At 47.2% G+C, this 12,248-nt stretch overlaps 1 protein-coding gene across 1 annotated transcript in view; it reads left to right on the top strand.

Annotated features, from left to right (window-relative positions):
• The window catches only part of LOC112241035 (metabotropic glutamate receptor 5-like), a 96,854-nt gene extending 88,374 nt beyond the window's left edge, over positions 1-8,480 (top strand). Inside the window, exons 15-19 of the mRNA XM_042311728.1 lie at positions 440-565; positions 1,514-1,696; positions 6,090-6,253; positions 6,977-7,442; positions 7,925-8,480. Coding sequence (XP_042167662.1) covers positions 440-565; positions 1,514-1,696; positions 6,090-6,253; positions 6,977-7,442; positions 7,925-8,428 — 1,443 coding nt within the window. The 3' untranslated portion in view covers positions 8,429-8,480. The remainder of the gene's footprint in view (positions 1-439; positions 566-1,513; positions 1,697-6,089; positions 6,254-6,976; positions 7,443-7,924) is intronic.
• Positions 8,481-12,248: the final 3,768 nt, after the last annotated feature.

Genomic DNA, 12,248 nt, shown 5'->3' with positions numbered 1-12,248 from the left:
GGGAGTGGGAGGGAGGAGGGACGGAGGAACAGGGAGTGGAGGGAGGAGGGGGACAGAGGGGAGTGGGAGGAGGGATGGAGGAACAGGGAGTGGAGGGAGGAGGGGGACAGAGGGGAGTGGGAGGGAGGAGGGACGGAGGAACAGGGAGTGGAGGGAGGAGGGGGACAGAGGGGGTGGGAGGGAGGAGGGACGGAGGAACAGGGAGTGGAGGGAGGAGGGGGACAGAGGGGAGTGGGAGGGAGGAGGGACGGAGGAACAGGGAGTGGAGGGAGGAGGGGGACAGAGGGGAGTGGGAGGGAGGAGGGGGGACAGAGGGGAGTGGAGGGAGGAGGGGGACAGAGGGGAGTGGGAGGGAGGGATGGAGGGAGTGAAAGAGAGTGGTGACATTTCACAGGAGAGATTTACAGTTAACGTCTGCGTGTGATTGATTCTCCACCAGGTGATCTATGACTACCCTAGTATCAGCGAGGTCCATCTGATCTGCAACCTGACGACACTCGGAGTAGTAACTCCTCTGGGTTATAACGGCCTGCTCATCCTCAGCTGTACCTTCTACGCCTTTAAGGTGACTCTCACAGACAGACAGACAGACAGACAGACAGACAGACAGACAGACAGACAGACAGACAGACAGACAGACAGACAGACAGACAGACAGACAGACAGACAGACAGACAGACAGACAGACAGAGACAGACAGACAGACAGACAGACAGACAGACAGACAGACAGACAGACAGACAGACAGACAGACAGACAGACAGACAGACAGACAGACAGACAGACAGACAGACAGACAGACAGACAGACAGACAGACAGACAGACAGACAGACAGACAGACAGACAGACAGACAGACAGACAGACAGACAGACAGACAGACAGACAGACAGACAGACAGACAGACAGACAGACAGACAGACAGACAGACAGACAGACAGACAGACAGACAGACAGACAGACAGACAGACAGACAGACAGACAGACAGACAGACAGACAGACAGACAGACAGACAGACAGACAGACAGACAGACACAGACAGACAGACAGACAGACAGACAGACAGACAGACAGACAGACAGACAGACAGACAGACAGACAGACAGACAGACAGACAGACAGACAGACAGACAGACAGACAGACAGACAGACAGACAGACAGACAGACAGACAGACAGACAGACAGACAGACAGACAGACAGACAGACAGACAGACAGACAGACAGACAGACAGACAGACAGACAGACAGACAGACAGACAGACAGACAGACAGACAGACAGACAGACAGACAGACAGACAGACAGACAGACAGACAGAGACAGACAGACAGACAGACAGACAGACAGACAGACAGACAGACAGACAGACAGACAGACAGACAGACAGACAGACAGACAGACAGACAGACAGACAGACAGACAGACAGACCTCTTCTCTTCTCTTCTCTTCTCTTCTCTTCTCTTCTCTTCTTCTCTTCTCCATGGTAATTAGTTCCTCTCTGTGTCCCTCAGACCCGTAACGTTCCTGCTAACTTCAACGAGGCTAAGTACATAGCCTTCACCATGTACACCACCTGCATCATCTGGCTGGCCTTCGTCCCGATCTACTTCGGCTCCAACTACAAGATCATCACCATGTGTTTCAGTGTTAGTCTCTCTGCTACTGTGGCTCTCTGCTGCATGTTCGCCCCCAAGGTAGGAGACACACACACACACACTTAGATACAGTTGAAGTCGGAAGTTTACATACACCTTAGCCAAACACATTTCATCTCAGTTTTTCACAATTCCTGACATTTATTCCGAATAAAAATGTCCTGTCTTAGGTCAGTTAGAATCACCACTTTTATTTTAAGAATTTGAAATGTCAGAATAATAGTAGAAAGAAAGATTTATTTCAGCTTTTATTTCTTTCATCACATTCCCAGTGGGTCAGAAGTTGAAATAAACTCAATTAGTATTTGGTAGCATTGCCTTTAAGTTGTTTAACTTGGGTCAAATGTTTTCGGGTAGCCTTCCACAAGCTTCCCACAATAAGTTGGGTGAATTTTGGCCCATTCCTCCTGACAGAGCTGGTGTAATTGAGTCAGGTTTGTAGGCCTCCTTGCTCGCACTCGCTTTTTCAGTTCTTCCCACAAATTTTCTATAGGATTGAGGTCAGGGCTTTGTGATGGCCACTCCGATACCTTGACTTTGTTGTCCTTAAGCCATTTTGCAAAAACTTTGGAAGTATGCTTGGGGTCATTGTCCATTTGGAAGACCCATTTGCGACCAAGCTTTAACTTCCTGACTGATGTCTTGAGATGTTGCTTCAATATACCTACCTAATTTTCCTGCCTCATGATGCCATCTATTTTCCATCTATTTTGTGAAGTGCATCAGTCCCTCCTGCAGCAAAGCACCCCCACAACATGATGCTGCCACCCCCATGCTTCACGGTTGGGATGGTGTTCTTCGACTTGCAAGCCTCCCCTTTTTCCTCCAAACATAACGATGGTCATTATGGCCAAATATTTCTATTTTTGTTTCTTCAGACCAGAGGACATTTCTCCAAAAAGTACGATCTTTGTCCCCATGTGCAGTTGCAATCCGTAGTCTGGCTTTTTTATGGCGGTTTTGGAGCAGTGACTTCTTCCTTGCTAAGCGGCCTTTCAGGTTATGTCGATATAGGACTCGTTCTTACTGTGATTATAGATACTTTTGTGCCTGTTTCCTCCAGCATCTTCACAAGATCCTTTGCTGTTATTCTGGGATCGATTTGCACTTTTCACACCAAAGTACGTTCATCTCTAGGAGACAGAACGCGTCTCCTTCCTGAGCGGTATGACGGCTGCGTGGTCCCATTGCGTTTATACTTGCGTACTATTGTTTGTACAGGTGAATGTGGTACCTTCAGGCATTTGGAAATTGCTCCCAAGGATGAACCAGACTTGTGGAGGTCTACAATTTTCTTTCTGAGGTGTTGGCTAATTTCTTTTGATTTTCCCATGATGTCAAGCAAAGAGGCACTGAGTTAGAAGGTAGGCCTTGAAATACATCCACAGAAACACCTCCAATTGACTCAAATTATGTCAATTAGCCTATCAGAAGCTTCTAAAGCCATGGCATCATTTTCTGGAATTTTCCAAGCTGTTTAAAGGCACAGTCAACTTAGTGTATGTAAACTTCTGACCCACTGGAATTGTGATACAGTGAATTACTAATTGTGATACAGGAGAAATTACTTGTGTCATGCACAAAGTAGATGTCCTAACTGACTTGCCAAAACTATAGTTTGTTAACAAGAAATTTACCGTGGTCTGATTGTTGATGCCACACATGGTGATTCCATCAACGTGAATAATTCAGGCTGTTGTGGAGGCAAAAGGGGGTCCTACCTAGTACTAGATAGGTGTACCTAATAAAGTGTACAGTAATGTCAAATCTGAAAACACGGTCTGGAAAAGTGGTACATGGGACCATAGAAACAGTGTCTGATAAAGAATGATGATGAAACATTACATCCATAGATAATGTCGTCCAATTGGTTCATGTTCCACGGTAGTTGGTGTCAATGGATCTCGTTATCCTGAAACTTTCATGATCTAAACATGGAAAATTGTTTGTCAGTTTCCATAAAACTATATATTAAGGGTAATGCAACAGTCACATAATTCTATGCATTAAGAGTAATGCAACAGTTACTTATCATTTTGAGCAGTTGTATCAATTGATAGTTCGATCATTGTAATGAAATGAATAGACAGTCATTTCAGATGTAATGTGTGAATTGCATTTTGAAATGGTAAATCTTTGATGTTAAGTTGTGTCATTTTGAACAGGTGATTTTAGGTCAATAAATAAATGATCTTAGCTTTATGTGTATCCAAGCAATTGGAAAAAGTGTTAGAGTTTTGAAAAAAATTGCATTTTCATCATTGGTTGTGAGTTTTGTGTCTAGAGTTTTGAAAAAAGACATCAAGGTACTGAAATTAGTAGTCATTGTAAAAAATCTGTAGTATGCCAAAAAGTTCCCGGATGTTGTACTTAATTAGCCAAAAATACGAAGTATACGCAGAGGACACTATTTCCGTGCTTTTAGGGCCCATAATGCAATTCTTCAGAAAATGGCCGTGGCTTCGCAACGTTTTCAGATTTAAAGAAAATGGCAGAAAATATGCAGCAATGTGGAGCGGATACTAATTAATTGCTTTAACTAATTATGGCAAATTGTCCTGATCTTAGAGAGCCTTTTTATGTCTCTATTTGGTTTTGTCAGGGTGTGATTTGGGTGGGCATTCTATGTTCTGATTTCTATGTCCTGATTTCTATGTTTTGTGTTTCTATGTTTTGGCCGGGTATGGTTCTCAATCAGGGACAGCTGTCTATCGTTGTCTCTGATTGGGAATCATACATAGGCAGCCTTTTTCCCTTTTGTTATTGTGGGAAGTTGTCTTTGTTAGGAGCACTATAGCCCTCGTAAGCGTCACGGTCGTTTCTTTGTTTCTTGTTTTGTTGGAGACATTTATATAAATAAATTAATGTACGCCGAACACGATGCGCTTTGGTCCACTTCTTCAGACGACGGTGACACAAATGTTAAGAAAATGTTGAGCAATGTAATAAAATAATGCATTTTCAAATCAATTACGTTACATGTCATATTGGCTGATAATTTATTAGTTACGCTATCCTTACAAACCACAGAGCATCTCATTACAGCTGTACTGGTATGTTAGCTAGCTACCTAACTTTAGTTGGCTACTAATACATTGAACTTGCAAGTATATTAACTATCTGCTATCTAACTAACTACCCAACGTTTATTGACTTGGTTATTCACCTCATTCTTACCTAAGTGGTGTAGCCGCTGTGCGTTCCCAATGGACATCGATAATTCTGGCTATCTACTCTGATTTTAGAGCCGACATGTCTGATTGTGCCAGAGTGCAGAATAACTGATGAATTTACAAACGCTCAGTAAAAGTTGGCAAAAAAAAGCGTAATAATATTGCGCTCCGAGAGTGAAACGCTTACAAACAAACAATCTGACAACATCTGGATTTACCAAAGCCCAGAGCGCACTCTGGCACTCCAGATTGAATTTACGAACACACCCAAAATCGTAAAATGTCTAGCTAGTCTTTTGTTATGCTAACAAGCTAGCAAGAGGTTGCATAGCAACAACATCAACTTCTGGTAGACAGGTGGAGCGCTGGTACGCTCAACTGAAAGGATACCGTTCAGATACAGTATACTAAAATTAATTAATAGTATATAATATGTAGTATACAGTATGTTAGTATGGGTACTCATTAAGTATGTAGTATACAGTATGTTAGAATGGGTACTCATTAAGTATGTAGTATACAGTATGTTAGAATGGGTACTCATTAAGTATGTAGTATACAGTATGTTAGAATGGGTACTCATTAAGTATGTAGTATACAGTATGTTGGTATGGGTATTCGGACACAGATTTAAACAGCATTTACACATACTTAGACAGCATTTACACACACTTAGACAGCATTCACACACACTTGGAAAGCATTTACACACATTAGACAGCATTTACACACATTTAGACAGCATTTACACACACTTAGACCACATTTACACACATTAGACAGCATTTACACACACTTAGACAGCATTTACACACACTTAGACCGCATTTACACACATTAGACAGCATTTACACACACTTAGACAGCATTTACACACACTTAGACAGCATTTACACACACTTAGACAGCATTTACACACACTTAGACAGCATTTACACACATTAGACAGCATTTACACACACTTGGACAGCATTTACACACACTTAGACAGCATTTACACACACACAGACAGCATTTACACACACACAGACAGCATTTACACACACGTGGACAGCATTTACACACACTTGGACAGCATTTACAGCACAAACATTAGACAGCATTTACACACACTTAGACAGCATTTACACACACTTAGACAGCATTTACACACACTTAGACAGCATTTACACATATTAAAAAACATACACAGAAGTATTACTGCTGATGAATGATGTGATTACTTTTTATCTCTCTCTCTCTCTGTGTGTCTTCCCCAGGTATACATCATGCTGGCAAAGCCGGAGAAGAACGTACGGAGTGCCTTCACCACCTCTACCCAGGTCCGTATGCATGTAGGGGATGCCAAGACAGTCGCTAACGCTGCCAAACCCAAGACCATGGCTGGACTCTTCAGAAGGAAGGGGTCTGAAGAAAACCTCAGGTACCGTAAGGGTCAGGGGTTAGAGGTTAGTAGCCGAGTCAAAGCCTGTTCAGATGACATCTGGATCTGGGCGGGACTGTGTCAGGTACTGAAGTCAGTTAGGATTTAGGGGTTAGAGGTCAGAGTATATCAGGTACTGAAGTCAGTTAGGATTTAGGGGTTAGAGGTCAGAGTATATCAGGTACTGAAGTCAGTTAGGATTTAGGGGTTAGAGGTCAGAGTATATCAGGTACCGAAGTCAGTTAGGATTTAGGGGTTAGAGGTCAGAGTATATCAGGTACCGAAGTCAGTTAGGATTTAGGGGTTAGAGATCAGAGTATATCAGGTACTGAAGTCAGTTAGGATTTAGGGGTTAAAGGTCAGAGTAAAACATTTCCCAAAAAATTACCTTTCAAGATGCATACAGACACTACCATCTCAGTTCACCCTCTAGTTCTCCCTGCAGCTCCAACAAGAAGTCAGCACGGCGAAGAGGTCAGGGGTTAGAGGTCAGGGGTTAGCGGTCAAATATTAAACCCTGTTGTATTATGTCATCCCCCTCCCAGCTCCAACGGTAAGTCAGTGAGGTTAGGGGTTAGAGGTTAGAGGTCAGTTAGGTATTAAACCCTGTTGTATTATGTCATCCCCCTCCCAGCTCCAACGGTAAGTCAGTGAGGTTAGGGGTTAGAGGTTAGAGGTCAGTTAGGTATTAAACCCTGTTGTATTATGTCATCCCCCTCCCAGCTCCAACGGCAAGTCGGTGTCGTGGTCTCAGAATGAGCGCAGCGGCTACAGACCCAACCTGTGGAAGAGGATCTCTATCCACATCAAGAAGAAGGAGGAGGTCAACCAGACAGCCATCATTAAGCCCTTCTCTAAGGGGGCGGGCACCCCCGACCTCGCCCCCGCCACGCCCCAACTTGGGGACAGGGGGGTCTATGACGAACCTCAGGGGGCACAGCATTACCCCCCTGGAACCTACCCCTGCCCTCCCTCGCCTCATGTTGGAGCATACCGCCGCTGTCCCTCCTCACCCTCCCCACTAGCCCTGCCCACCGTCAGCCAAAGGGTGGGAGGCTTCCACCCTTGCCCTCCCTCGCCTCACGCTGGAACCTACCACCCATGTCCCCCCCGGGTGGCTCAGGGGTCCCAGGACGGAGAGGAGATCAGGGCTCTGCCATCCTACATGACAGAGAGGCCTCAGACAAGGGTGTATGGTGGGGTGGGCAAGATGGGGGGTGGTGGTAGGGGTGTAGGTATGGGGGGCATAGGTGATATTGGTGGTGGTGGTGGTGGTAGGGGTGTAGGTATGGGGGCATAGGTGATATTGGTGGTGGTGGTGGTAGGGGTGTAGGTATGGGGGCATAGGTGATATTGGTGGTGGTGGTAGGGGTGTAGGTATGGGGGGCATAGGTGATATTGGTGGTGGTGGTGGTGGTAGGGGTGTAGGTATGGGGGCATAGGTGATATTGGTGGTGGTGGTAGGGGTGGTGGTGGTAGGGGTGTAGGTATGGGGGCATAGGTGATATTGGTGGTGGTGGTGGTAGGGGTGTAGGTATGGGGGGCATAGGTGATATTGGTGGTGTTGGTGGGGTTGGTAATACTGGTGTGGGTGATTTAGACATGGGTATAGGTGTTGGTGGTATAGGTGACAGGGGTATTGGTGTGGGCACGGTGGGCAGTCAGCCCCAGGGCTCCAACATCATGGATCAGATTAGCTGTGTGGTGAACCGTTTCACCGCCAACATCAGCCAGCTCAACAACATGATGCTCCCTGGGTCGCCACCGGAGGGAGCTGACCCCCCTCCCCCGGGTCCAGGCCTCGCCCCCGCCCCATGCCCTCCTCCCTACATCCTACCCCGCACCCGACAGCCAAATACCACAGTCACCACCTACGCTGAAGTAGCAGCCGTCGCCGCCTCTAACCATGGCAACCCCCGGGTGGGCGGGTCGGTCGGTGTGGTCTATGGTCCTGGGGGCGGGGTGTGTGGTACTGCAGCGGTGAGAACCACAGAGCTGCTGGAGGAGCTGGCTGCTCTGGCCCCTCCTTCCCCGTTTAGAGACTCCTCCCTGGAGTCGCCTGGCGCCACGCCCCCCTCCCTGGCCTCGGAGTCTGCCTTGGGTGAGCCCTGTCCCCCGGGGAAATATGACAGACTGATGCTGCGGCACTACAGCCAGAGCTCCTCTTCCCTGTAAACTCCTCCTCCTCTTCTTCCTCTTCCCTGTAAACTCCTCCTCCACTTCTTCCTCTTCCCTGTAAACTCCTCCTCCTCTTCCCTGTAAACTCCTCCTCCACTTCTCCCTCTTCCCTGTAAACTCCTCCTCCTCTTCCCTGTAAACTCCTCCTCCACTTCTCCCTCTTCCCTGTAAACTCCTCCTCCTCTTCCCTGTAAACTCCTCCTCCACTTCTCCCTCTTCCCTGTAAACTCCTCCTCCTCTTCCCTGTAAACTCCTCCTCCACTTCTCCCTCTTCCCTGTAAACTCCTCCTCCTCTTCCCTGTAAACTCCTCCTCCTCTTCTTCCTCTTCCCTGTAAACTCCTCCTCCTCTTCCTCCTCTTCCCTGTAAACTCCTCCTCCCCTTCCCTGTAAACTCCCCCTCCTCTACTAGAGATGTGTTCTGTGGAATGAATATGAAGTTTTGCATTTGGAGATTAGTTGTGTACAATTGGAGAAACAGGAAATGAGAGGAGAGTTGTACAACAGTGCTGGATGAGCTACACAATATTTACTCGACTTTATTTCCTTTCCTTGGATAAGAGCCATAGTTTCTCCCCCCTGAGAGTGTTGGGGGGACGCCAGGAGGAGAGACAGGGGGAGGGCCTCAGGACCGCAGTACAGCCACATTAAAGGGCCTCAGGACCGCAGTTCAGCCACATTAAAGGGTCTCAGGACCGCAGTACAGCCACATTAAAGGGTCTCAGGACCGCAGTACAGCCACATTAAAGGGCCTCAGGACCCCAGTACAGCCACATTAAAGGGTCTCAGGACCCCAGTACAGCCACATTAAAGGGTCTCAGGACCCCAGTACAGCCACATTAAAGGGCCTCAGGACCCCAGTACAGCCACATTAAAGGGTCTCAGGAAGTAAAGACACATTAAAGGGCCTGCTACAGCCAGCTAAAGGGCCTCAGGACCCCAGTACAGCCACATTAAAGGGGCTCACTGTACAGCTTCACTGAAGACTGAGTAAAGACATGCTGTTGCTGCCAGCTGAGCCTGGCTGACTGACTGACTGACTGACTGACTGACTGACTGACTGCCTGGCTGACTGACTGCCTGACTGACTGCCTGGCTGACTGACTGCCTGGCTGACTGACTGCCTGACTGACTGCCTGGCTGACTGACTGACTGACTGACTGACTGACTGACTGAGCTGACTGACTGACTGCCTGACTGACTGACTGCCTGGCTGACTGACTGCCTGGCTGACTGACTGCCTGGCTGACTGCCTGACCTGACTGCCTGGCTGACTGACTGCCTGACTGCCTGGCTGACTGCCTGACTGGCTGACTGCCTGCCTGACTGGCTGACTGCCTGGCTGACTGGCTGACTGCCTGGCTGACTGACTGCCTGGCTGACTGGCTGACTGCCTGACTGACTGCCTGACTGACTGGCTGACTGACTGGCTGACTGACTGCCTGACTGACTGCCTGACTGACTGCCTGGCTAATACCTGAAAAATCAACAAAGTCTCCGTTTCTGAGAGCACAGATGGACAACACAACATGTGGATTGTAACAGTTCAGAGCTCAGGTCCTCCTGAGTTAAGGCATGTGTCTGGATGCACTAATGACTATGCCACACCTACATCACAACCTCGTCCAATCAGAGGTCACTTCACCAGAATCACTGCCTCCCGATAGGTGTTGGGAGATAGGTCAAAATTCAGGCAATGACTGGACCTATTCCTGTTCTTCTTCCGTTTTAGTCCCTGCCCAAAACAGTGACACTTCTTTCAGTGGAAATCACTTCCCAGACAAAACCCCCGAAACTGCTAAATTCCTGGCAGTAACACAACAACGTGACAATAAATCACCTGACATCTCTGTGTGGGAGAAATACCAGAGCAGTGCCAAAAACTGTGATGAAAGTTTACCAGAGCGACATCAGGCCTGTCTTCTAGGACTCCTCCCCAAGCCTGAATAACTCTTCTAGGACTCCTCCCCCGGCCTGAAAAACTCTTCCATGACTCCTCCCACAGCCTGGTTAACTCTTATAGGACTCCTCCCCCAGCCTGAATAACTCTTCCATGACTCCTCCCACAGCCTGGTTAACTCTTCTAGGACTCCTCCCCAGCCTGAATAACTCTTCTAGGACTCCTCCCCCAGCCTGGTTAACTCTTCTAGGACTCCTCCCCCAGCCTGGATAACTTTTCTAGGACTCCTCCCCCAGCCTTTCTAGGACTCCTCCCCCAGCCTGGTTAACTCTTCTAGGACTCCTCCCCCAGCCTGGATAACTCTTCTAGGACTCCTCCCCCCAGCCTGAATAACTCTTCTAGGACTCCTCCCCCAGCCTGGTTAACTCTTCTAGGACTCCTCCCCCAGCCTGGATAACTTTTCTAGGACTCCTCCCCCAGCCTTTCTAGGACTCCTCCCCAGCCTGGATAACTCTTCTAGGACTCCTCCCCAGCCTGGTTAACTCTTCTAGGACGCCTCCCCCAGCCTGAATAACTCTTCTAGGACGCCTCCCCCAGCCTGAATAACTCTTCTAGGACTCCTCCCCCAGCCTGGATAACTCTTCTAGGACTCCTCCCCCAGCCTGAATAACTCTTCTAGGACTCCTCCCCCAGCCTGGATAACTATTCTAGGACTCCTCCCCCAGCCTGAATAACTCTTCTAGGACTCCTCCCCCAGCCTGGATAACTCTTCTAGGACTCCTCCCCCAGCCTGAATAACTCTTCTAGGACTCCTCCCCCAGCCTGGATAACTATTCTAGGACTCCTCCCCCAGCCTGAATAACTATTCTAGGACTCCTCCCCCAGCCTGAATAACTCTTCTAGGACTCCTCCCCCAGCCTGGATAACTCTTCTAGGACTCCTCCCCCAGCCTGGATAACTATTCTAGGACTCCTCCCCCAGCCTGAATAACTCTTCTAGGACTCCTCCCCCAGCCTGAATAACTCTTCTAGGACTCCTCCCCCAGCCTGAGTAACTCTTCTAGGACTCCTCCCCCAGCCTGCTTAACTAACTATTTACAGAAACATACAAAACACTTCTACTACTACTATTACTGTTACTACTACTACTGTTACTACTACTACTGTTACTACTACTACTGTTACTACTACTACTGTCACTTCTACAACTGTTACTAATACTACTACTACTACTACTACTACTACTACTGCTCCTACTACTACTGTTACTACTACTACTACTACTACTACTACTACTACTGTTACTACTACTACTGCTCCTACTACTACTGTTACTACTACTACTACTACTGCTACTACTCCTACTACTACTGTTACTACTACTACTACTACTACTACTGCTCCTACTACTACTGTTACTACTACTACTACTACTACTACTACTACTGTTACTACTACTACTGTCACTTCTACAACTGTTACTACTACTACTACTACTACTACTGTTACTACTACTACTCCTGCTACTACTACTACTACTACTAGTACTACTATTACTACTACTACTGTTACTACTACTACTACTACTACTACTACTACTGTTACTACTACTACTACTACTACTGCTACTACTACTACTACTGTTACTACTACTACTGTCACTTCTACTACTGTTACTACTACTGCTGTTACTACTACTGTTACTACTACTACTCCTGCTACTACTACTACTACTACTACTAGTACTACTATTACTACTACTACTGTTACTACTACTACTACTGTTACTACTACGACTACTACTACTACTGCTGTTACTACTACTACTACTGTTGCTACTACTACTAATATTCTTACTACTGCTACTGCAACCACTTTTACTACTACTACCACCACTGTTACTACTACTACTGTTACTAC

This window comes from Oncorhynchus tshawytscha, linkage group LG33, assembly GCF_018296145.1.
Source record: "Oncorhynchus tshawytscha isolate Ot180627B linkage group LG33, Otsh_v2.0, whole genome shotgun sequence".
Taxonomy (NCBI): domain Eukaryota; kingdom Metazoa; phylum Chordata; class Actinopteri; order Salmoniformes; family Salmonidae; genus Oncorhynchus; species Oncorhynchus tshawytscha.
Note: the sequence above shows the minus strand (reverse complement) of the source record. Positions and strands in the feature narration are given on the sequence as shown.